A 27,508-nucleotide genomic window follows, 5' to 3' on the forward strand; every position below is an offset into this window, starting at 1 on the left:
GGCGGAGCTGCAGCTGAGAAAATATTGAGTGTATGTGTGAGGAAGTCCGTGGATTGCTCAATTTGGACCAATGGGTCCATTTGGGTACGGGCACATCACTGTACCCAGGAGGAAAAAGAGAAATCTCCAACGAGGCGTTCTGGGGCAGCATAGACAGGTCCTTTAGTTTTACTCGCTACAGGGTGTACTTTGAGGGTTTCTGACTTTGCAGACCGTTTATATATATATATAACCTTCATAACACACAAGGGGACGGCTAATAACCGGAAAAGCATGACATGGGACCTTTAAAGCTTTATACCCAAAATCAGCACTTTTGAAACAGGAAGTGAAATAGAGGGATATGAGGCAGTGCTAGAATGGGTGATCTGTTTGGTATTTTGAGCAAAACACTTCATAGACATGTTTTTTATATATTTGTATACATCTGAGACCTATGCTATTGCCTAAACATAGCATGATAGGTCCACTTTAAAGCATCTCTACTCGTCTCGCGAGGCACTCCGGATCTCAGGAGTGCCTCAGCTTTTCACGGTTGGGGAAAAAAATAAGACCCAAATGCAGATTGAGGAGGAAGCAGGTTTCAAAAGGAAACAAAAAGGCAAGCTTTTTTTCAAAAGCTGAAAAAACAATAATCCATGAACAGGTACGAAGTAGCATCCAAACAAAAGGTGACTGTGACCAACATGAAGGGAGACATGAACGACAAATAATGAACCAACACCGAACACAGGAAGAGAGAAGACTAAATACAGGGAGGGGTAATCACGAGACGAGAAACAGCCGGCCAGGGAAGGAGAAACACAAGGGCAACAGGTGAACACAATCAAACAATCAGACACACCAGGGAAACTAACGACAGGGAGGAAGACAAGACACAGGGAGAACAGAATTGCAAAATAAAACCATGACAAGACAGACCAAACTAAAATTGTGACATAAAACTAAGATTGTGACACTGCTAACATATTTATATATTCCAGATTTCCGAGGATCCACTCATAAAGACATTGATGGTCTCAAAATGTTCTTGCTAATTTTAAGTTCATATTGATAACAATCTCCATCCCGGCTTCATTCACTTTGGGCTTGTTCTTCTTAAATAGATTGGAAGTCTTGACAACAAGTCAACAAGCTTGTGATTTGAAGGTTGTCCGTACTGATGGTCAGTTATAAACAGTTTTAGTTTTGGTCTTCCTGCCTCTAGCTCTTTATTTAACACACACACATATATATCTTCTTATCTTGAAAAGAAGACAAACTATTTATTTGAACATAAGTTACTGGTAAAATGATCAACTCTTGAAGTGATGATATCTTTTTGTAGGCCACCCTTGAAGTTAGCATTGCAAGGGTTCCCTCGACAAATAGAAAAAGGATTTCAAAGTTGGATTTGAGTACATTAAAGAAAATAAGCTTTGCGGCCAACACACATTTATGATACTTATAAAAACATAAATATTAACACCACTTTATGATTTTCGAAGCGTAAAACTAATCTGCGGGAATAAAAAGCTAATGTAATGCTATAAAGAAAATACATCACGGTCTCCTGTCCTGGCTGCACATCACCACCGCTGAGCTAAAGGCGGTCGCATGTCAGTGTGATGACATTTAGTAGTAACCGCCATTTTTAGGACCAAGAGAAGCTTCAGACATTCACCAGTGGAGCATTAACTGATGTTTTCAGCTTGTGTTAACCACAGATCTTACTTCAGACTTCTAACCACAAGCAAGTCAAACAAAAACTGTTGACTTGGAGATGAGGGAAATGGAAGTGGTAAAATACTAAGTATTTTTCAGATTATAGAACTCATTACTGCACCACTCTTTAACTTAATGGTTTTAGTATTTTATTCTGTTTGAATACCTACTGTACATGAAGCTTAGAAATATGCCATTCACTGACAATGAACTGCAGTGAGTTGACACCCTAGATATGCATTATAGTTACGTAGAAGCCTTCAATTAATGGACCGTAGATACTAGTACAAGTACAAGTTATATGGGTATTTTGCGAGATCCATTCATCTGTCACAATTGACGTTCTCCATACATTTGCACATTGATGATTTGACATGTCTTCTCTCATCCTCACATTGTCATAGCAGGTGAATTGATGCACACATTAGAGACACACTACCTTCTCAAGCCCTTCTTCCTTCAGACTGATAACATCGAGGTCAAAGTCAGTCCTCAAGCCATTGGTCCGGTTGAAGATTATTCTTCCAGTCAGGCCATCCCAGTGGGCCTAAAGACAGGGGGGTGGGGGGGGATATGAGAGGAGATTCAACAATCAGCACCAAGTCTTAATCTTCCCTTTTTGGATGTCACTGTTCAAAGCAAAGTAGCCAAGGAGTCAGAACACACACTTTTTCTTTTTCTACCTCTCACACACTGGTTCTGTCTGTACAGCTTCCTGGCATCAGAAGCTCTACACGCACACACTCTGAGGCTGCATTTGTAACCGTGTGAAGGCAATCCCGCAATCTTTACAGATATTCAGGGGTGTGATAAGATACAATGCAGCATGAAAGTGGTTCAGAGCAGGAAAAGCTTTTTTTTTCCAGGTTCAGCAAATCATCACAGAGATTTTCCAACTGGGAGCCGGGGACTTCAGGCCCTGAAGTCAGAAGAGTGGGAGCCAAAGATCTCTTCCTCTGTACAGTCTGCTGTGCTAGAAAGCCTTTTTCATGATGCTTTGATTCATACACCTCTAATAATCAGAGTGCTGTTTGCATATCACTCCAAAAGAGAGTTTACTTTTTACAATTACCAAGTGATATATTAAATCTGTCAACTTGTGTTGTCAATGTGTTACTATACAGTCTGTCACTTAATCTTCTTCACAACTGTTGACCATTTCCTGGATCCTAGATATTCATGGTCCCAAGAGGAGAACTCCTGTAGACTTTGGTGTGTCATAATTGGTATACTTAAATTATTTAAAACCTCTTAAGCTCACATTCATGCTCCACAGAGGATGAACCCCAGCTGCCAATCTCCTAATAACTCTTCTTCTTCAAGACCCACCTTAAAATGACCCTTAGCGTTCTGAGTTGCTTACTTTACAGGATTGTAATCCAGCCTTGAATGCCATCCTCATGACAAGAAAAATATATATTTCTAATATTATATTTGTGTGCAGTTTTGACTCTTTAAAGGGAGAATTGTAAGCTAAGTCAACCCCTGATTTGTCTAGCACCACAAAGTTCATTGGAACAAAATCATTTTTTTTTTAAAACAAGCCGGAATAAAAGCATATTAAGGCTGCTGAGAGGTTTTTGACTTAAATTATCCCAAGGCCCACTCCCCTTATGACCAACCACAGAAAAAAACATATACTGTATATTTGAAAACAAGCAACACGTTTTTAAGGGAGGTGAGAGCTGGGAAACGACCATTCATAGTGTTTTTGTGATGCAGTTTTAAAGCTCTACAAAAGATGTAGCTAGTAAAGGATCATCATTTAAGATAATTTCCGATTGTTCAAAATAAAGTTCAATTGATCAAATTAATCCAATCTAATGAAATATCTTAATTTGCCTACTTGCCTATCTCGTCAAATAAATATTAATTAAGCTTAACACATTTATTTTATATGGTGTATTTTGATGAGTATTTTTCAAAGATGGTGTCATGTAAACTTGAGTATACTTCAAGATTTTTGAAAAGTAAGGGTTGTGGAAGGAAAAATAAACAGAGCATCAAAACATCTATAGTGAAAACTGTTGAATTTAATATAAATAAATGCATATAGTTCCAATTTGCAAACCCTCACCAAATGGTTTATTTATTGCAGTGTTCTCATGAACAGAGCATAAGGGAGCCCTAAATATAGTTTGCCTAATCCTCAGCCTTTCCACGGAAAGCTCCGGATTAACCATCCCAGATTCAGAAACGCAGCAAACTGTGGGGCAATTACCAAATATTAAGATAATGTTCTGTTTTTTGTTTCTGCATGGCTGACTAACGCTGGGAGCAGGCTCAAGATGGCTGCCGTCCTCATGGGAGTATGTATGCAAACACAACAAAAGGTTTCCATATGAATAAATACACAGATAAATCATATCTATTTAATCACATTCCTTTTGCCTCGGCCTTATTTGCATTCTGCGGGTCTGCTCCGCTGAGAGCATGTGTTTGCTGTGTGTGAAGGTGTGTGTGTATGGTGGGGGGGAGCAGGTAGAGCAGCAGCTACCTCTTTGATGAGGGCCATGAAGCGGTTCCCGAAGCGCCAGGGCTTGTGTCGGTTGCACTGTAACGAGCTGACAGTGATCTGCTGAGACTGCTGCACAGCCACGGCCACCACGTGCACGGCATCGTACATGAGCGCGGCGTCCGTCTGCAAACAGAGAGGGGGGGGGACAGAGCGTCATTCACATGGAACACAGAGAATCAGCGGGCACAGGCATGGATCTGCTCAGAATCAGATAAAATCAATGTCATGATGGCACAATCAAAGCCTCACATTAAAACCCAGGGGCCCGGCTCCAGAGCACAGACAGTAGAGAGAGAAAACATTTAAAAATAAAGGAGAGAGAGTAAAGGCTCCTTCTCAAACAGACAGGACTTTTCTTCAGACTGTTCATTTTACATTTATATTACAGTTATATGCCATTTCCTGGACATTTAATGTAAATAATACTTTCAAATTGTGTTAGCTGTAATTTGTCCCTCAGATTTGTATCTCCCAAGATCAACTTTTAAGTATTTCTCTTTTTAGTTCCGTTTTGTTTTCTGAGATGTTTATGTTATGTTTTTTCATTTTTTACACTTTTTATTTTTCACATTACTTGCAATGCCTTTTTAACATGCTGCTGTAATGAAAACATGTCCCAATTTGGGATCAATAAAGTGTATATTATCTTATTTATTTATCTTATCTTATATACATGCAAATATTTGCACATGTATAAATAATATGCAAAGAATAAAGTTAATATTAAATACATGATCCGTCCTATACTTTCATACACATAAAAAAAGCTTCTAAAGTAAACTATTTTATCCAAACAAAACTACTACTTCATAACTACTACTACTACTACTACTACTACTACTACTACTTCTACTACTACTACTACTACTTGATATACAACTACTTGATATACAACTACTTCCAAACAATTACTTTCATGTTGTGATTTTTGTACATGTAACTAGTAATTGTAACATATTCAATTGTTAAAGTAATCCTCTGCTAGATACTCATTTTCAAAGGCCTAGCTCAGACAAGAACTTAGAAGGAAGACCAAACTCCCGCTGCAACCAGAAGGCTCTCTGCAATATGTTCTCACGATGAATACTTGTGTAATGCTGGATGCACACATTGAGGTGGACGTCTCAATGCCCCTAAAGTGAGTGAAGGCAACAGTGATATAGGAGCAGTAAGTTGAAGTGACAGCAATAACCGTTTTTCTCTATGTCATTTAAAATTGGTCATACAGCAATAAGAAATTCAGATAAGATAAGTTAAACCTTTATTGATCCCCAAAGGGAAATTCAGGTGTCCTAGCAGCAACATAAATACGAGTCAAGCACAGGATAGGACAGATGTGAATTCTCTTAAGGACAGGGATAACTATAGAAGTAAAATAAAATAAACAGTATTCATTTAAATTAAAGTTGTTTACATATACAGATATTTATAACTATGGATGTGATATACAAGCAAAGGATATAAACAAAAAGGCTCTGAAGTTGATACACAAAGAAACCGGTGTGCTGCCTTTTCTAGCTCTCTTTTATATTATTGGTATATATCTTTTTCTAAACAGAGGAGCTATCAGAGAAGTGCCAGTCATCCATGCTTCATGAGAGAAGCCTATAATTCTGCAGTTCCTCAAAACAGAAAAATCTAATTAGTGTTTGTCTCGCTTGATTGAAAAGCAATCAAAACAGCTCTCCGCAGTTGTTGCATGGAAATCGTGCCCTGAGGTGCCCGGGAAGCATCGTCCTTCAGGAAAAGAATCAATCCCAAACCTTTCATTTCCCCCATTTGAGCTCTGATTGGGCTTCCAAAGATGGCAGTTTAACTTGTTCCTTTGGCTGTAATGGCGTTAGGAAGACACTCCAGTGGCCATTTGACTTTGCGCAATGTGTGCGTGTGTGTGTGTGTGTGTGTGTGTGTGTGTGTGTGTGTGTGTGTGTGTGTGTGTGTGTGTGTGTGTGTGTGTGTGTGTGTGGCTTGTTCCACATGCGTGTGAGATGTCCATAGACATTTCAAAATCAATCACAGTCAGAGAGCTTGTGTCTAGAAACTCCTACTGTTTTCAGTGTGTGCCCGCAGGAGTGTGAGGTACTAATAATCTGTGTTAGGAGAAGGTGTTGAATCAAAGGGAGTGTGAATTTATTGCAGTGTGGGTGTCACCTGGAGGCAGTTATGGTGCTGTTTACACGAGAACGCAAACGGTTGTATCCGCTACTTTTCTCTATCGTATAGCCCGTTGGTTCACACGAGGCCGTAACGGAAACGCCGAAACGGACCCCGCAAATGATAACGGGTCCCAAGGTGGATAGATCTGCAAACGGAACGCTCTGGGGGGCCAAACGGCTCCGTGTGTACGTCCTATACGATCATTTCCTGATAACGATTAAGCCATAGCCCCACCTCTCCTCACCTCTGCTGCTCACTGCTGAAGCATGGTCAGTAGCTACTGTCAGTAGCTACTGCTACTGCTACTGACCATGATGTTAGTGCAAAATCTACAGCTCCTCTACCACAACCATCAGCAACAAGTGGACATGGAGATACATGAAATATATGTTGCTAAATCCACTGCGGGGCATAAACAGAAGGGCAACCATGGCAACCATGCTCGGGGGTCTTCTTCGCTGCTTTTGGTGTATTTTGTGGCGGAAGTACAGCGCCACTTACAGGCCCGGTATATGTACTACAGCGATTCCGAGCGGTCTCGTGTGAACGGAAGACTTTTTTGATATCGTATTCGGTTTGTTTCCGTTTCGTTTGCGTTTGCATTTGCGTGTAAATGGGGTCTAAGTGTTCGTCTGCAGGATCGTTTTGCAGATTTGCGGTTGTCAACAATCAATGATCGGATGGATATGATCCACTTTGACAGAACTACCACTGATGGTCAAATTGATCACGCTACATCTTTTTTGCAGGTGAAGATGTTGGTGTATGGACCTGACAGGAGAATAGGAATCCCCATGATCAGTAGGGTTAAGTATTCTCCATAAATTAATCATACAAAATGTAGCCATTGAAATCTTGTTTGCGATGTGGTTGATCCTGTGTGTGGTGTTTCCAATATCAATGGGATTAATCCCATGGATCAAGGATGTACTTACATAGGTAATTCATTTTAAATTGTTTAATTTGTATACTTTAGGGATTACTTTCTGTACTTATGGAGAAAGTTGGGACATACAGCTCTGAAAAAAATTAAGAGACCACTTTCTTAAATCTCAATCTCTGAATGTATGGAAACCATTACATTCCAGTGTCTGTTGAATTCCAACAGTAGAACTTGTCATCAGTTTAAATAATTAAATAAGATTTGTTTACGTTTACTCAAAACCATACCTATACATCAGGGGCCGGCAACCTTTTTGATATGAAGTGCCATTTAAAAAAAAAAATGTTATCAGCGTGCCAACGATCGAGAATCATCAACGGGGGGGGGGGGGGATTGAGGAGCTTGACGCTCGTCAACTATCAGCAGGAGGGCGGGGGAGCCTCGCTGCGGGGAAGCAGTGTGTGGACCTGTCAGCGCAACTTACATGATGCCGAATTTAACAAACTCGTTTAAATAATTTGTTTAAACGGCATAATAATAAGGACGATCGTCCGTTCTGTGATTCTCCAGAGCACACGTTATGATATTAGGAGTCAGAGTTAGATGAGATCGCTGTCCCTTTAAGAGAGAGAGAGGGGTGTGGCTATTGCTTGTGTGATTGTCTGGATGGTAGAGCGACAGTGAGGGAACGTGTGTATGTTTCTGGAAGTGAAACGAGGAAGCAGAAAAACAGAGGTCTGTGATGTATTTTGTGAAACAGAAGAGCAGCTAAATAATACGATAGTGCTGCAGTGGTCTCTTACTTTTTTCCAGAGCTGTATTATGAAGATCAAGGCAGACTGCTTGCATTAAGAGGTATGTCCAGCAGATATGTGAAAGAATTGTGCTTTTGATGATAATAGCATGAAATTTGGCACACTGTTAGAGCATGACCTAAGGAAGATTTTTGGCTAGAGGGCCATTGCAAATTTGTCCAATGGCGCCAATGGCGGCCGTTTTGAAAATGCCCGCCATTGGTTGTTATTTTACCAGTAGTTTAGGATCTAGACAACCTAGGATCTTGATTCTGGTGGCTAATCCTACATTTTCAAGGATGGGGAATGCATTGGTACTATTTACAACATGCTAGAATGTAGCTAACTATATGTATCTGGTATTCAGGGAACAAAATACACAGTAAACCATTAACATATGTATTATGGGGAAGTCATACATGTTACATAATATATATGAAATATTACAGGTTTTCAACTAAATGCAGACTTAGTTCTGAAAACACAGTCCACCACAGTGGCAAAGGGCAGTGTACTGAATTGCTACCTTGACACATTCAGGAGGAGTTCACGACAGGCCTGGGTCGATTGGGCTGCTGTGATTGCCAGTAGGCTACTACCACATCCGTGTCAACTGTGCGTATTGACACCTTGCTATACCCTTCCTTCACAGCATCTCCTAGGTGCAGTAGGATGCGGGAATCAGCCTCCTCATGTGTGCATGTTGCAAGTACTGATTATTTGTTTGCCAGTGTTGAGGGCTGTCACACTGGTTGCCAGGAAGAAGAACAGTTCAGCCTTCTTGTCTTCAATGCGCAGAAACTCTGGCCAGTTTCCAGGAATGACACTGGATGGCTCAACGCGTCTATGAACTCCCTTCCCTCTCTTGCTGCGTGTTTCAGCCTTCAGACTTTCGGGGAAATATTCATCCCTGAGGACATCAATTCTGCTGACATGCTCCAGCTGAGACAGGATGTATGGTGAGAACGCTTTCTGTGCATAATAAAAAAACGTCTTAGCAGCACCAGGTCGTAGCATGTTCACAAGAGTAGCCCCATCAAGGATGAGGCATTAACTGTGTGGTGGGATGCATTCTCTTGTAAAGAAATCAGGTCCTCCAAACAGCCCACCAAGTCTGACTTGGTACCAGTTCTGAGTTTGCCCATTTGTGACAATGATGAGGGACATGCCTGGTTTTCAAGTTTATTATATTTCATGTAATTAATCCCAAAAAAATCATCCAGACTTCCATCACGTATCTCAGATACAATGTACAGCCTAGAGAACAGAGAACAGTCATTCTTCAGAGATGAGAGCTGTTGTTGGGACCTGGACTTATCTTGGACTGGAGGCTGGCTGAATAGAGGGAGGTTTTTACTTTTAATGGGACCTTTGATGGGCTTTTTCTGTTCGACCAGGCACTCACTGACATACAGTGGAGGAAATAAGTATTTGATCCCTTGCAGATGTCTTAAGTTTGCCCACTTACAAATAGATGAACAGTCTATAATTGTAATGGTAGGTTTAATTTATCAGTGAGAGTAAGAATATCAAAAAGAAAATCCAGAAATGTACATTATATAAAAGATACAATTTGATATGCATTAAACTGTGGGAAATAAGTATTTGATCCCTTTGCAAAACATGTGTTAGTACTTGGTGGAGAAACCCTTGTTGGACAGCACAGAGGTTAGACACTTCTTGTAGTTGGTCTCCAGGTTTGTGCACATCTCAGGAAGGATTTTGGTCAACTCCTCTCTGAAGATTCTCTACAAATCCTTAAGGTGTTGAGGCTGATTCTTGGCATCTCAAAACTTCAGCTCCCTCCACAGATTTTCTATAGGATTAAGGTCTGGAGACTGGCTAGGCCCATCCATCACCTAAATGTGCTTCTTCTTTAGCAGCTCCTGTGTTGCCTTGGCCGTATGTTCAGGTGTATTGTCCTGCTGGAAGACCCATCCATGACCCTTTTCAGTGTCCTGGCTGAGGGAAGGAGGCTATTGGCCAAGATGTTACAGTACATGGCCCCGTCCATCCTCTCCTCGATGCAGGGAAGTCCTTAGCAGAGAAACACCCCAAAATTATGTATTAATGTTTCCACCTCCATTTTGGTGTCATCTGACCACATCACCTTCTACCAAGCCTTCTCTTAATCATTCAGATATTCATTGTCAAATTTCAGAAGGGCCTTTCATGTTCTTCTTGAGCAGGGGACCTTGCGGGCGCTGCAGGGTTTGATCCATTATGGTGTAGTTTGTTACCAATAGTTTTCTTGCGTCTGTGGTCCCAGCTGCCTTGAGATCATTAACAAGTTCCTCCCTTGTAGTTCTTGGCTGATACCTCACCTTTCTCATGATCATCAATACCCCAAGGGGCGAGATCTTGTGTGGATTCCCAGACCGAGGGTGATTGATTGTTGATTGATGTCCATTTTTTTCCCTTCCATTTCCGAATAATCGCACCAACAGTTGTCACCTTCTCCCCAAGCTGCTTGCTGATGGTTTTGTAGCCAACCCCAGCCAAGTGCAGGTCTACAGTCTTGTCCCTGAGGTCCTTAGACAGCTCTTTAGTCTTGCCCATGGTGGAGAGGTTGGAATCTGATTGATTTATTCTGTGGACTCGTGTCTTTTATACAGGTAACAAGTTGATATGAGGGGTACTTTCCCAAAGGAAATGGACTTATGTAACCGGTCTGTGGGAGCCAGAATCCTTGTTTTTTTGCAAGGGGATCAAATACTTATATCCCACAGTTAAATGCAAATAATTGTTTATCTTTTATATAATTTCATTTTCTGGTTTTTCTTTTTGATATTCTTACTCTCACTGTTAAAATAAACCTACCATTAAAATTATAGAATGTTCATTTCTTTATAAGTGGGTGAATTTACAAAATCGGCAAGGGATCAAATACTTATTTCCTCCACTGTAGGTGTCATACCCGTCCTGTCCGAGTTTCTCAATCTGGTTCAGAGTGTCAATGACTGCTGCATCTGCAAGGTCTCTAGTATCCAGTGCAAGAAGATATTCACAGCTTATTTCACAGAAAGGATTGCCCATGTCTTATGTAGCACCCATTAGTGCTTTAACATCTTGTGCAAATGCCATTTGTGCATGTTTGGTCTGCTCATGGTGCAGGGTGTCAGTCTTCTTTCTCTTCTCAGTGGAGGCCTTAAACTCCCCAACCACAAATGCCATCTCGGGGCCAGACACCATCCAGCATCACAGAGCTGCAGGGTTCTCTGTCCGGCCTACAGCACCACCATCACCTTTCACAGAGGCATTGTTCTGCTTGTGGGCCTGGTCAATGACAATAGCAGAGAAGCTGCGTGTCGTCTTCTTCACAGCAAAGTTTCCTTTCAGAAACTGTTGATCTTGTTATCTTTTAGCACAATCATGTCATGTAAGTGGACTGGTATCCATCTGGCATATTGGGTGTGTCCCAGGGAAAGGACCCTTCAGGTCACCCTTGAAAAAGAGATCAATGATCTCAATGGGATTCACCTGCATAAATAAAGGTTTGAAATGAAATGAAATGAACCAAGGCACAATCTTGGTCAAGGCATTTATGTAGAGTAGGAAGTCTGCCTCTCTTATTGATCGCACATAGATCATCAACTCTATTTCCAGCTGCAGAATGATAGACCAGAAGTGGAACTGGGAACACCTGCTCTTGTCCACCCGCTACCCCTCCAGGAGGTCGCCAAGTACCTTGAGTGCTGCCATCTCAATGCGAAACCCAACAAACATCACAATAAAAGGATCTTCACTGTGAGTTGCTGGCCAGCTCCACTGGGTTTGTTTTGCCACAGCGTATAGAGGTGGATCCAGAGTGATCTGACCAGGATTCAGAATCTCTGATACCTGACTTACCTCATCGATGGAATGACGAATCATGGCCACATATTTGGCCTGGTCGTAGAAGAGGGGAAGTAGAAAAGTGAGCATCAATTCAGCACACAAAGAGAGCTGCCTTCCAAGCTGGTCACTGCTGGGGACAGATGATGTTTGCAGTCCCTGAACTCCCATCCCCAGGGCCCAGGAGTTCAAAACTTTTAATCCCTATCTGATCAGATCAGATTTGGATTTTGGGGAGTTCAAAACAAACAACAGGATTAGGATCACTTTCTTATCCGATGAGATCAGGAAATCCAATCCAAGCTTTTATCTGGATCAAATCTTCAAAATGGGTAGTTCAAACCGACAACACAGGATTGGGATCAGTTTGATCCCAAAAAACTGGATTATCCTGATCCCACCAAAGGGGTGGATTTCCAGTGGATTACCAGAGCAAAATGTACTGTACAATTTTTGAAAATATTTTTCAATTTAAATAAGATGGCAAAGTTTGTTAACTGAAATAATACACCATTTTTAGCCTTCATGGGAAATACATTTTATTTTTTCCATTTTTGCTCACGTTTGTGGTGGCCTATTTTGTTTTCAACCAAATGTTGATGACATAAATATTTATGCTCATAAAAGTATCACAGCAAAGATTGTCAATTACAAATGTAATTTAGATTAAAGTAAAAATATCTTCAACAAAAAAAAAGTCCATCATCTGTCATCACCTTTAAAATAAAAAAATATAATTAAACATTATAGATGTCTCGGCAATGTAGTCTCTTGTCTTCCTTGTATTATTGTTCATGTCCACTAGATGGCGATCGGTAGGATTAAAGCACTGATATTCAGGATCTAGTCATCTTGAAAAATCGTAATCTGGATCAGGCTGATCCTATCATGAATTGCTTTGAACTCCAGGGACAAAATCTGGCCGACTTGTCTGATCCTGGATCACAAAAAATGGGATTTCAAAATCGGATCGGATCTGATTGAGATTAAAAGTTTTGAACTCCTGGGCCCAGGTGACTGGGGGTGGAAGAGGAAGGCCACAGGTGGATGGGAAGTTTACTGGATCACATTACCAGGCCTGTTGTGAACTCCTCCGCTGTGGATGCAAAAAGGGTTGCAGTGAACAATGCAAATGTGTCAAGGCAGCAATTCAGTGCAGTGCCCTTTGTCACTGTGGTGGACTGTGTTTTCAAAACTAACTCTGCATTTAGATGAAAACCTGTAATATTTCATATATATTATGTAACATGTATGACTTCACCATAATAAATATGTTAATGGTTTACTGTGTATTTTGTTCCCTGAATACCAGACACATATAGTTAGCTACATTCTAGGATGTTGTAAATAGTACCAATGCATTCCCCATCCTTGAAAATGTAGGATTAGCCACCAGAATCAAGATCCTAGGTGGTCTAGATCCTAAACTACTGGTAAAATAACAACCAATGGCGGCCATTTTCAAAATGTCCGCCATTGGCGCTATTGGACAAATTTGCGATGGCCCTATAGCCAAAAATCTTCCTTAGGGCATGCTCTAACAGTGTGCCAAATGTCATGCTTTTATCATCAAAAGCACAATTCTTTCAGATATTTCACATATCTGCTGGACTATAGGGGATATTGATGGGTTGGTCGAACAAACAAAGGGCTTTGAACTAATGTAGGAGTCCAGTTTTGGTGCCCGGCATGGCACCGAGCTATAGTTATATTATTATTATTTATTATCTTTATTGCTATCCCCTTCCCCGAATTGCACCACAGGGGAAAATAACGTATCTATGCCACAATTTTAGATGCAGATTTTGTTAAACTAATACGTTTGCGCTGTGGACCAACACTATAAATTGACGGGGAAGGGGGTAACAATAAAGATAACACAATAATATCGATAGCAGCGTCCCTAGCAACCACCTTGGTAACAATGAAAACGTTGTATGGACACCATTTCCTGAAGTAATCTTTGTAATTACTAGCAAACTAAAGATCATGTACATCCACTGCACACATAATCTGAAATAACAAGTCATATTTCTCGCATCAAATGACATCAAAACGCATTTTAATGGCCAAACTAACCTTAAAATAGGCATTTTTCACCGAGAATAAAATGAAGTTCAGCCATGTTTTTTTTTCTGCAGGGAGAAATTTGAAGATCACGTGACATAGACGCCAGCCATTGGAATGAATGGTTTTCATTTCATTTAATTTCAAACCTTTATTTAACCACATTGGTCCCATTGAGATCATAGATCTCTTTTTCAAGGGAGACTTGCAGCAAATAGGTTCCACATGAAACATAAAACAATAAAAGACATCATACATTATATTTACAGGTTACATTTACATAGTTATCGACATTTACATGTGCCCATAGTATCAACGAGCATTTCATTTAGCCTAGCTTTAAAAACATGCAGAGGAATGACATTGCTCAGTTTCAATTCTTGCTGAAGATTGTTCCAAGCAAGTGGAGCTGTGCACATAAAAGCTGTCTTACCTAAGACAGTCCTTGCTCTTGGCACATCTAACAAAACTACATCATGCGATCTCAAACAATAGCTGCTTGCAACTCTCTGTGTTATCAGAGAGCAGATATAATACGGGAGTTTACACAACAAAGCTTTATAAATAAACGTGTACCAATGACTGAGCCTCTTTACAGTAAGTGATGGCAAACCTGCCTTGGCATACAGGGTACAGTGATGTGTAAGTGCTTTACAATTTGTGACAAATCTCAGTGCACTGTGATAGGCGGCATCTAACTTGTTCAGGCAATGGGCAAGTGCATTCATATTCAACAAATCACCATAGGTACAGGTAAAAAGGTCACAGTGACTAGCATTTCCTGGCCTCATGCGAGAAATAGGACTTGTTTCTGAAAAAGAAACCTAGTTTAACCCTCAGCTTTTTAAGCAGGTTATTGACATGAAGTTTAAAAGTAAGACAATCATCAAGCCATATACCTAGGTATAGGCAACCACTTTGAATACTTGTCCTTGTATAGTAACAATATCTAAAACAGGCTCTGGTGTCTTTTTAGCTTCTGAAAATAGCATTACCTTGGTTTTTCTCAATATTTAAAAGAAGCTTTACTTCAGCGAGCTGAGTCTGAATAATGTTAAAAACAGCCTTTAAGTTAACAACCGCCTCCTGAATGGAGGGACCTGCACAATACATAACGGTATCATCCGCATAAAAATGTAAAGTAGCTTCATCCACATTTTCACCTAAGCTGTTGATATATATGGAGAATAAAAGTGGACCTAAAACAGAACCTTGAGGAACAGCATTAGCAATGTTCAACCACTCAGAAGTGAGCCCATCAAAGTGAACACATTGGGACCTTTCAGAGAGGTAGTTCACAAACCACCCCACTGCATGGCTGGATATGCCAATACTGAGTAGCCTCTGCTTTAAGATGCGATGATCGACGGTATTAAACGCTTTGGAAAGATCAATGAATAGCGCTGCACCACTCTGCTTATTATCTAAAATAATGTCATTCACCACTTTCATTGTCGCAGTGAAGGTGCTATGTTGCTTTCTGAAGCCTGACTGATGTTTAGACAGGATGTAATTTTTACATAAAAACTCCTTTACTCACTAGGCATCGTGAAAAAAAACATAGGGATCTTACAATTTCAGAGGCATTTTTGTAGAAATACTACGTCCCAAGTTGTGGACCAACGTACACGTTTTTTTGTGAGACTGTGTTGGAATGACACATACAGTACACCTCTGAAGCTACAGATATGAAGATGGCATCAATTATGAGATTGGTTTTCAAATTCCTGATATCCAACCTGACCTTCTCCTCAGGTTTGTCTTGGCTTTTGATAAACAACAAGGATAGTCATCTTCAGCAAGACATGTAAACATATGCAGTTTTAAGTGTTTGAAATCATGATTTTCTTTACGACATACTGTATCTGATATTGGCCTTCATACACCTGTATTAGTTCAACACCCCAGTGTATGTTTGGGTGCCATGAAGCTAGCAGTCACACTGAAGTCTTTCCAAGCCAATCTTCCTGTCAGTGCTGAAGGCTGGAGCTCTGTCCACACTGCCATCCATCCTCTCCCCTATAAACCACACAGGCCTGCGGGCAGCTCATAAGAGCAATGTGACACCCTATCAGTCCCAGCACTGATACTGGAATAATAAAAGTCAGTGGGATGTGTAGAACCATCAGAGTTAACTTGTGTTCCCAGCCAGATGGCTCGGACTCGGCTGGCATAGTCCTGATAAACTGACAAAAATATTCCAGTCGGAGCACTTCAGTCAATACGGAGTCAAAGTTAAGAAAGTACTTCATGAATTAAATATGTGCTTAATTCAGGGTTCTTACACCTTTTCTAAAGTCAAATTCAAGCACTTTTCAAGCATTTTCAAGGTGCATTTTCAAGCTTTTCAAGCATCTTACAGCTGTTGTAAATGACATATTTATATACACGTACTTATACTCATATGAATATTTCCCTACCTCACATTAAATCAGATGTTCTTTATGCTATAAACAACCAAATGTGTGTTTCGTGATAGCATTCTACATGAGGATGACAAATTAAAGAAAAGAAAACTAAGTTTAATATTTCAAAATGAGTGACCCATCTGTACGTAGACTGGGCATCCCATAAAACCTGGCGGAGCCGATATACAACAATCAGCCAAATAACTTTTCAATACATTATTGATTACTATTTTTTAGGTACTTTTAGGTTGGCAGTAAACACAAGTCAGAGGTAAATGGTGTACTTTTCCTCCACTATATGTATTTAATACCTTCAGTTACTTTACAGATGGGGATGAATGATGTGAAATATAATCAAGTGTTAAATCACACTTTAGTTCCACCTGGAGTAAATCCACAAGCTACCCTGCAGTATACAAAGTCATTCAAACTAGCTGCACCTTTACCAGCTTTGAGAACACTTTCATGATCAATCATTATAAAACATATCATATATATTATTCTGAAATGGACCAATCTGCACAATGACTACTTTTACTGTCGCTACTTTCACTATATTTTGATGAGAACAGGGCTCGACATTAAGGACTGTCCGATGGCCCGGGGCCATCTAGTATTTAGCTCGGGCAATGAAGCCTCACCTGCTGGTTGCCCGATCGGGCAATCTATTATGACAGTATCATGCAGCTCGCGGATCCAGTAATGAGTGACCCGACAGTAAAACTAAACATATCTTTAACTAGTTTAGGTAGTTTGAGAGGTAATTAAAATAGCTACGAGTGATATTCTAACCTGAAGTGTGTGTTTTGTCCGCTCACCGCTGCATGTGATCATGCAGAGCTGCGTGTCGACTCGTCAGCGGCAGCTGATCTCTCTCTCCCGTCAGATTAGACTTCACTCGCGTTTATGTCCATATTGATCAGATCTAGCTAGTTCTAGCTAATGATATGACTACCTGCTTATTAAAAGACACCTAAACAATAAGTGTCGCTATGCAACCGGGTGAGGCCACAAAGTATAGCGCAGCATTATGCATTTGTTTACATGCCCACCGGAACCCCGAGGCATTACCAACAGATCAACGCACAATCAACCCAGACAGGACATCTCTTTCTCCACATTACGTGTTAGACATTAGAATTGACTATTCTTGTCTGTCCCATACTCTTCTTGTCTGTCACATAAGTGGCGCAACTGAAGCGGTATTGCGCTAAAGGAAAATTATTTTGACCGAAGAGATTTAGATTTGCCGGCTTGCGGGAACTCCGACGTCACCATTTTGTGTGCTTCGCGGATGCGCTCGGCTCCTCTCAACTGCTGCTCGGGTCTGCTGCTCGGTCAGCTTCCGGATGAGGCAGCATTCATTCGACCAACTTACAATAGATAAAATTACAAACATTTTTAACAGGGGCCATAATAGTGTAAATAAAGTTTGTTTTGGCAGTTATAACTGAATGTAATGTTTTATACTTTTTTACATCTGGGAAGGCATTTGCCTTCATCAGATGGAAAGTGTCTTGACCAACAACTTAAGTATTTCTTATAGCTATGCAGGGCATGCAAGCGAGCAAACAAGAGCAAACAAACAAGTGAAATTAAGAATAAAATTGTACAATATAATATTTTGGTGGTTCATCTTATAATTCAGTCTAGAGAATGCACCAGACAGCTTAGATGGCCCACAGGGCCATCTAAGGTAGATGTATACAGTCCTTATCCTTAATGTCATGCACTGGAGAATACTTTTCTACTTTCACTTAAGGAACATTTTGAATGCAGGACTTTTACTGTAACAGAGTATTCCAACACTCTAGTACTTATCTAGATAGATAGATAGATAGATAGATATAGATAGATAGATAGATAGATAGATAGATAGATAGATAGATAGATAGATAGATAGATAGATAGATAGATAGATAGATAGATAGATATTGATAGTGGCAGTCTGTAGTAGTGAAGGAGCTGCGCTCTGCAGCAAACAGCTGTTTGCTTTTCACCCAACAACGACAACCGCCTCACGAAACGCTATATTGTAGCGTTAATAAACGAAACAATTTAACAAAATTGCTTGTCAAAATACCAATACCACAGGACCATTTTTTTTTTTTAAACAATATTTTTAGTGGCCCGAGCGGGCAAGTTGAAATTACGTTATGCTGGCCGGGGTGTCTAAATAGTGCTTCCGGGACAGCGGGACATTTATAATGTCGAGCCCTGTATATCATATGAAAAGCTGAGAATCCACAGATTCTATTGGTATACGTTTCATCCCTGTGCGATCGAAAGAATATTAAACTTGTTTCGGCAAACTCAGATGATAAATACAACTTTGAAGCTTGTAAAGGCATAATTACAAGCGGAGAACGGAGTAATTTAACGTCACCGCAAGAATAACAACAGCCGGTGTTTCTTGTGAGTGTTTCCCCGGTACACAAACACAATACACACAAATGCAAAAATACACAAACACACACACACTCGCAAGCTTCCCCCAGACCAGTAATACAAACGAAAATGTGTCTTCGGGTCAATGTGACAGATTTCGATAGAGCAAGTCACATTTGGGTTTAGGCACGAAACATACTACCAGTAGAAATACATTGCTTTTAAAATCGTTCTGTGTCGAATCAATAGATTATATTTCGTGACTATAACACGAAATGCCGTGAGAATTAGTGGGTTGAATTAAAAGTGAGTGCTTCATCCTCTGAACACCACCGGATGGTGACTGTAACGCACATAACATAGGTAAGCTCCTCTGAAATGATTGTCCCCTGCAATTATTATTATCCCTCATCGAGTTCGCTATTCAGCCTGCTAACGTTAGCTTAAACAAACATAACATGCAACGTTAGCCTAATCTAAAATGCTCTACTACGGCGTACCTTTCATGTGGCTCGTCAGCGCCGACTCTCCCATCGTTATTTTTTGCAAACTTTGCTGAGGCTACTCGTGGGCCCTCGTCTTAGCCATGGCTTGTATTTGTCTTTTGCTAGCCAACGCTCGTTGAAACTGCAACCTCCTGGCATACTGTCATCTATCAATCTCATCAGAATGCCCAGGTCACACACGTAACAAAAACACTTGCAGGTCACGCGCATAGCGCGGGAAGGCCGGAGCGGAGCTGTTTTATGTAAAAGCGAAGCAATTACAGTAAGCTCGCATCGACTTCTTTATTTTCTTTTAATCTAAAAAGCCAATTAAAGCATTTACATGTTCAAGCACTTTATCCCAAATTCAAGCAACATTCCCAAAATTCAAGCACTTTCCCAACCTTGAAAACACCACGTCAAATTTCAAGCATTTTCAAGGATTTCAAGCACCCGTACGAACCCTGTTAATTAAAATAAGCAGCCATTCAGTGGGTGAGGAAGAGTGGAGGCTTGCTGCAGGAGTTCTGGCAGCAGAGGTGTGTGTGTGTGTGTGTGTGTGTGTGTGTGTGTGTGTGTGTGTGTGTGTGTGTGTGTGTGTGTGTGTGTGTGTGTGTGTGTGTGTGTGTGTGTGTGTGTGTGTGTGTGTCTGCATCTCCCTGGTGGAAGGCTCAAAAGTACCCGTCAGGCACACTCGCAAATGATTTAGCAACACCGGCACTTCACTCTCTAAACATCTCATTAAAATCAATTATGTCACTCCTGAATGAAATTAAAGCTAAATGCTTTAAAAGCTGTTTTCCCTTGTGTCAGCCAATATGAGCGTACCCCTGACGCTGCCTGTTTTTCCCCTCATTGTTGCATCCTCCCTCTGTATCTCTCTCCTGCTCCTCTTTCAGAGAGACTGAGAGAGATTTATTAACCTGTTAAGCCCTGAGCCTGTTTTTCAGCTCTCAAAAATGATATTCCCAGAACAAATGACCATATCTTCCCTTCTAAAAGGGTTAAATTAATAATATTTGTTCTCAAAGCAATGATAAACCTGTGAGTTGGATGTAGAAAAGTCAGAATCAATATAAATGTTTTTATTTTAAAGTAAATTCCGATTGAACATAATATCAATCAATCAATCAATCAATCAATCAATCAATGTTTATTTATATAGCCCAATATCACAAATGCTACATTTGTCTCAGTAGACTTCACAGTTTGTACAGAATAATAGTATGACAATACGACACCCTCTGTCCTTAGACCCTCTTACAAGGAAAAACTTCCAGAGAAAACCCCACAGTTTAAAGGGGAACATGGGAGAAACCTCAGGGAGAGCAACAGAGGAGGGATCCCTCTCCCAGGACGGAGAGACGTGCAATAGATGCCGTGTGTAAATCAAAGAGATAATGCAATAATAAAATATGTATTATTGTAAAAATGTAAATGATAGAGTCCGTCCAAAAAAAAAACATTACTTATAGTGAAAAGCACCCTTGAATGATGGGATAGTAGACTAAAAGCTTTAGGAATCCAAACTATAACATATAATAAGTACCCTGTATCAAGATTGATGCAAAACAAGTGACATTTGACCTTTTTACAGAGATTTAGAAGAAGAAAAAAACCCACCTTTGGGGTAATTTTGGTGGATTTGGGTGGATTTGCCGTTTCTCTGGAACCCATTGGTCGATTTTGGTGATTGACATCTCTTTTGAACCATTAGAGCCAATAGAATCGAAGGGGGAGTTCCAGATACACACACGCTACTATTGAGGAGTGAGAGTGACGTGCACGCAGTAGAAAGCTATGTTATGCTCTAAAAACTGAAACCTAGGCTCAAACTAGTAAATAAGAAGATGGATTATCAGTATTCATTTCAAAGTGACACAGACACATTGGATTAACCTTCAGCAGCGTTTTTATCGTTTTGATGCCATTTAACACAACTTTTGATCAGAAACAGCAAAAGGTAAGACAAATGTCCCGTGTTTGCTCCGTAAAGCTCCATGTTGTGATGTCTGTTTTGCTTCCCCTGTCCCGAGTTCTGATTGCTCAGTGATGATACTATTTCTGGAATCTGTCCAAATCTCAGCTTGGTAATCGATATCTTGTTTGTGCAGATCCAATATGTAATAAGGGTATGTATACCAGTGTCGTAACAAGGTTGTGATTGGCCCTGGTGCAAATATTGTTTTGGGGCCCCCATCGCCCCAAACATGAGCGCACGCTGATGCGCTCACACGCGCACGGACATACACACCCATTCAGAAGCGCCACATGTGTAGGCTATCAACAACAGCCTGCCCTGGCCTCAGACCACCACAGCCTGACAACGGCACAGCGAACTAAGAAGAGGGTTAAACCGGTTTCCTTGATGTTTTCTCTGGGGAATGGGCCGGTAGGCCCACATAGACCGGTTGCTATAATATAGCTTGTGATCTTGGCGTCGGGGGTCTCAATAGCGCCATAGAGTCCCCTATTGGTTGGGGCCCTTGGGGGAACTGTTGGACCACCGCCGGGCACAGCCAAATCCAGCCTCTCCTCCTGGCTGGCTGGAGAAGAAGGTTTCACAGCCACGGCCACGGATACAGCTTCACTTGTGGAGCTAGATGGCAATGATGGTGGCGAGGCAGGTGAGCTATCGTTAGCCTCCGGCTCCGGCTGCCGCTGCACGTCAACATTGCTAACGTTAGCGCTCTATTTCGCGGACGATGTATGACAATTTTCAAATGTTGTCACTTTAGCTGTTACATCTCCTTGTTCTCTCTTGTCCTTTCTCTTTTGAGCACTGCTCTTGCGCTTTGGTTTGCTTACATTATAAATGCAAGCTATTCGATTTTTTATAATGCTGCCGAACTTGCTGCTGCTAGCTACAGTACAGTACAGGTTGATTGAACGATTGAATTACGCTCGTCACGCAAGGTATCACATGACATGAAAGGGAGCAAGGTCATTGGACAGACAAATGAATTTAGGTTGCTTGGTTACTTTGAAGACTGCGCGAACCGGTCAATGCTATTGGGGCCCCAAAAAGGGCTCATTTAGTTTTCTTTCGGTAAAAATGGTTCGTATCGTCAGTTAGCTGAGTTTCTTCCCTTTAAGTGGGTGTGACACATTAATAGATTTTTAAATGTTAAGAAGCCCTGAGACACAGTTTCGTGAAACTGTGTCTCAGCCCTGCAGGGTTGCAATGCCCCCCACCCCACCCACACCCTTGCACTAACCAAGTAGCTCATCAAAATTGCCATGGAAACAAAGTGGCAAGAAATAGCTTCTCACCAGACCGGGGCTGGGGTTATATCGTTTCTTGACGCTGGTTCGCACAATTCTCTTTGTGAATGCACTGAGAGCAGAGCCTGCTACAGAGGGAAGGTACTTCCTTTAGAATTAAGGCTCACATAGGAACACTAATATAAAACCAATCTACTGGGAATTGAAAATAGCCACCGTCAGTATTCTCTAGCTTTAACCTATTCATATTCTATGCTAGATTTGAATGCCACAACCTAACCAAACAAGAAGCATCTAAAGAAGCATCTCCAATGAGATTATTAATAAGGACATGTGTTAGTATTTAAGACTAATTCAGAATATAGTCATTCTCAAACCTTAACCTTTTTTTCAATTAAGTACATTTAGAGAGGCCCTATTATGCTTTTTTGCGGTTGTCCCTGTCAAATAGGTTTTTGCGCCTGTAAATGGTCTGCAAAGGCTTACATTTAGAATTATTTTTTATAATCGGTAGTCAAGGGTTATGGCTGATTCCTAAAGCGGTGAAGGGTGGTGCTGCAGTTGGAGCTCCGCTGCTCACAGAGAGCTGGTCACACCGCTCTGCCTCCTTTGATTGAAACATAAACACCTCCAGAGATGAGGGCGCATTCGGGAACAAGCCATGGAAAAGAGGTTTAGAAGAAGTGTGTGTGTGTGTGTGTGTGTGTGTGTGTGTGTGTGTGTGTGTGTGTGTGTGTGTGTGTGTGTGTGTGTGTGTGTGTGTGTGTGTGTGTGTGTGTGTGTGTGTGTGTGTGTGTGTGTGTGTGTGTGTGTGTGTGTGTGTGTGTGTGTGTGTGTGTGTGTGTGTGTGTGTGTGTGTGTGTGTGTGTGTGTGGGAGGGAGGGGGGTAACACTAGGCGGACTGACCGAAGTAGCCTCCCTCCCTCCTCTGTAGCTTCTCACCCACCCTTATCCTGCTACTTGAAGGGATTAAAAAAATGAGCATGTTTTGTTCTCTTTTGGAATCTCAGAGGCTTCAGTCATGAGGAGGTCACTAACTGCCATCAGCCATCCTCGCTATTCTTAGCACTGATATGTCACACATTATTTTATCCACAGCAAACTGGAACATTCTCGAGTGTCAGGAGGAGCAAGAGAGTAGCTCAAATGAAGTCATATCTCTTCATGTATCATGATTTAAGGCGCTGAGTTTTTGAGATGATATATTTCATTGAAAATTATAATAATTCACCAGCCTAATAACTGCAGCCTGCAGACTGAAACTGAGCCTCATTCAGCACCAGACTGGGACGCCTCCTTCAGAGGACTCTATAATTATTTCATTTGAATTAAATCATGATTTTCACTTCAATTCAAAACACACTCCAAATCATTTGGCCGTCAATACTGATTTGTGGGATGATGATATGATTCCTTTATAAAAAATAAAGACACACTGGGGGTTGCCAACTAAACACACAATATTCTCTATCCTAACAATCCAATGAAAAGGGGTTGTTCAACTATAGAAAAATAAAGTACCGTAATTTTCGGACTATAAGCCGTGCCTTTTTTCCCATTTTTAGAACCTGCGGCTTATATAACGGTGCGGCTAATCTATGGATTTTTACAGCTAACGGCCACTAGGGGACCTCCTAAATCTATGGATTTTACAGGTTACAGTCCACCACCTTTAACTCTATGGGCTCTATGGCCGGTCCGCGCCCCCCACCTTTAAGCGGCGGGCTCCAGCAGGAAAAGCTGGAGGCCGGAAAGACAGGTAGCGCGCAAAAGTAAAAGTGGAACCGAGAGTGGTACGAGAGACCGAACGAGAGCAAGACAGACAGACATTATGAGAGCGAGACAGTTTGTCCCCGTACCACTGGTTGAAAACCACTGCTGTAGATCACTGCCGGTACGTGCGCTGGGAGCACACCGTTTAAGTTGGAAAGTTGAAAAGTTTGTGTGTCTGAAACGCTATGTGATACAGTACAGTTTACACAGCACAATACATGTTCTGTAGCTACTATTGCACTAAATGGTAACACTTGAATACGTTATGCAAATATGCAACTTGTTTGTTGAAATGTTAATAAATGGGAGCTTCCTCAAACAGCCATTTCTTTCCCGACAATCCCCTCTGTGCACGAACCCTTACATATGGTAATTAACATTAAAACACCTGCGGCTTATAGTCCAGTGCGGCTTATATATGTACACATCATTCAATTTAGATGCTGCGGCTTATATTCAGGTGCGCCTTATAGTCCGAAAATTACGGTAGTTACTGGATCGGAGTGTTGTAGTCAAGTCACCAATTCACAAGTCCAAGTCACTCTCGAGTCACCACTCTTCGAGTCCGAGTCCAAGTCCGAGTCACCAAGGGAGAGTCGTTGTCGAGTCCAAGTCCGAGTCACCCAAGGAGTGTCCGAGTCGAGTCCGAGTCATCATTACCTGTGTTCGAGTCCGAGTCCAAGTCCGAGTCACCTAAGAAGAGTCCAAGTCAAGTCCGAGTCACAAGTCTTCATGTATTAATCTTCGTGGATGTGTTGAAATGTAGCTGTTCCTCTACATTACTTTTATCCTGTCATGTTATACTAATCTGTCTATTGAACTGCTGTGAAGAGAGTTTGGCTACAATTCTTGTAATAGATGCTATACAAATATAAAGCTTATTACTAATATTAATATTATTATATATAAATAAACTATATTTAAAATGAGTTACCTTTTAGAGAAGTGATAATATTTGTATGCCAATGTTTTCCTATGGTAAAGTTTTCATTTTGCACTTTAATTTTGATAGTAATAAGATCGGAACTCTTATTTTGAAGGAACTTTGACGGTTAAATCGGTTTACTTATAAAGATTTAGCCCCAGAAAGCACATGGCTACTGAGCATGCAAAATGAGGTCATTCTGCATGTTAAGCAGCCATGTGCTTTCGTGTTATCGGCTGAATCTTTATTTATTGATTAGATCACGTTACTCTGATGATAGTGCTCAAGACAGCCTATATGTCTGAACTCGATCCTTAGAGTAATGTGTTACGGTGTCTTCTCTTCAATATTGTTTCCACATAGCGAGCATTTTGCGCTGCTCTTTTCCAATGTGGAAGCAGAATGTGTGAAAGTATACAGCACGATGCGGGGTGTGTCTCTAGACATCTCTAGACTGGAATAGCGGGGCCCAGTCCGTGAACTCGCCTCACAGTTGCACATGCCAGGATAGAGGACATCAGACTCCAGAGAAAACGAGTCCGAGTCCAAGTCAGAGCGTCAATGTACAAGTCGAGTCAGAGTCATCGTGGGGGGGGGGAAATTCACGAGTCTGAGTCCAAGTCAGCGTACGCGAGAATTCACGTGTCCAAGTCCGAGTCGCGTCAATCAGTGCACGAGTCCGAGTCGAGTCACGAAAATCGGCACTCGAGTCCGACTTGAGTCCGAGTCCAGGACTCGAGTACTCCATCTCTGCTGGATCGGTGTATTTTCAGCATGATCCATGGTGCATGTGACATGTGAAAAGCAGTACACTTACCTCTTTTCTGTGCTTGGCTTCTGAAGTTATGGAGATTGTTGTATATTACATGTTACAGTGATCCCTACAAAAGCTAACACTGCAATTGGCTTGAATATCAACCAAAAAAATCAATTCATGTATTTTACTTCCAGGTTAAGTATTGTTAACAATTAGAAGTCCCCTCCCTACCTGCATCACCACATATACTGTCAATCAAGTATAGGCCACTCCCCTACTCCACATTACAAACCTCCACCCTTTCAGGCCTACCACGCCATTCTTTCCCTACAAAGACTGCAGGCAGAACAAACCAATTTGACTTTTCACTTTTATGTATCGAAATGTATTGATATTTATGTTTAGTTTAAAAGTTACAAATTGTGTTTCTTCATTTTTAGATCCCTATTGAATGTGCCTGAATAAGTAGAGAAGTTTGTGTGTAATTATGATTATGAATTTGTGGATGTTACAGAGACAATTCACCATCTACCATCCGCCAAGTTGACTGCAATAACCTTTTAAACAGCTTCTGGATCCAGCATTTCAATGTGCACACACATGTTAGGTATGGGTAAAAAGAACCAGTACTACATTGGTACCGGTACCTGAATGTTCAGTACCAAAATACCAATAAGCTATTGGACTAACGGTGCTTTTATTGGTATTTGTATAGTGCCCGGTTGGTGAGAAACTCGAAGATCATGTGACAAAGTGTTCCAACTATTTACCATGCTGAACCTCATCTCTCAATGGTATCGATGAGAGTATGATAAGCAGCATCGCCGATGCTGCTTATCGTTAGGATTTGATTGGTACCAATACCGATGCAGCGATACAAACCCCTACATGACGTGTTGTGAACCACGCCACCATCATCTATATCTTTTTCAAATAAACATAATTATTAATACTGAAATAAACACCAAAGATCTGGCTACCAAATCAGACGTGCCAAACATAAAACTCACTTCTAAAAAGAACTCAACATCCTGTTTACCCCCTGGCAACCCCCGAGCGCCACCAGCAATAAAAACAATACAGGTGTTTAGAAAAAGGAAGTTATCCACATATTTTGCAAGCTAATGCCGATTGCGATGACATAACTACTTGACAGCCCATATGTCGCGTAAATTCAAACACGAAGTTGCTATGTTGGTGAAATAATTGTAGGAGTGTGGAAGTCATGTGTAATTAACAGCTAAGGTGAAAAGATTCATATTTCCACAGGAACAGAACTCTCACTTCTTTAATTAGAAACTCCTAGATGATCAATAGCTGTAATATGTGTAAAGTGCTGTTAGACCTTAATAGTCAGAGCTTAATGCATGTTCCTGTTGAACTGTGGAAATAGACTAGTGCATTCAATCTGAATCCAATTGACTTCTGTGCTATGTTTAGTACAAAGCTTTGGTGACGTCATCCAGAAAAAAATTGCAAAGACATCTGCTGCCTAAAGGTCGGCTGTATTATAACACTGCATTTTCTCGGTATCTCTTGCTGTGATGACCCTCAATGATTAAGACATTGTGTCATATCTACAGAAGTGGA

At 41.0% G+C, this 27,508-nt stretch overlaps 1 protein-coding gene across 1 annotated transcript in view; it reads right to left on the bottom strand.

Moving 5' to 3' along the window:
• Positions 1-27,508, bottom strand: part of LOC307047203 (glutamate receptor ionotropic, kainate 2-like) — a 344,882-nt gene that overhangs the window by 82,467 nt on the left and 234,907 nt on the right. The window contains 3 exon segments of the mRNA XM_079693992.1: positions 2,039-2,128; positions 2,132-2,251; positions 4,202-4,345. Coding sequence (XP_079550118.1) covers positions 2,039-2,128; positions 2,132-2,251; positions 4,202-4,345 — 354 coding nt within the window.

The sequence above is a fragment of the Notothenia rossii genome (assembly GCF_949606895.1).
Source record: "Notothenia rossii genome assembly, chromosome: 7".
NCBI classification, from domain to species: domain Eukaryota; kingdom Metazoa; phylum Chordata; class Actinopteri; order Perciformes; family Nototheniidae; genus Notothenia; species Notothenia rossii.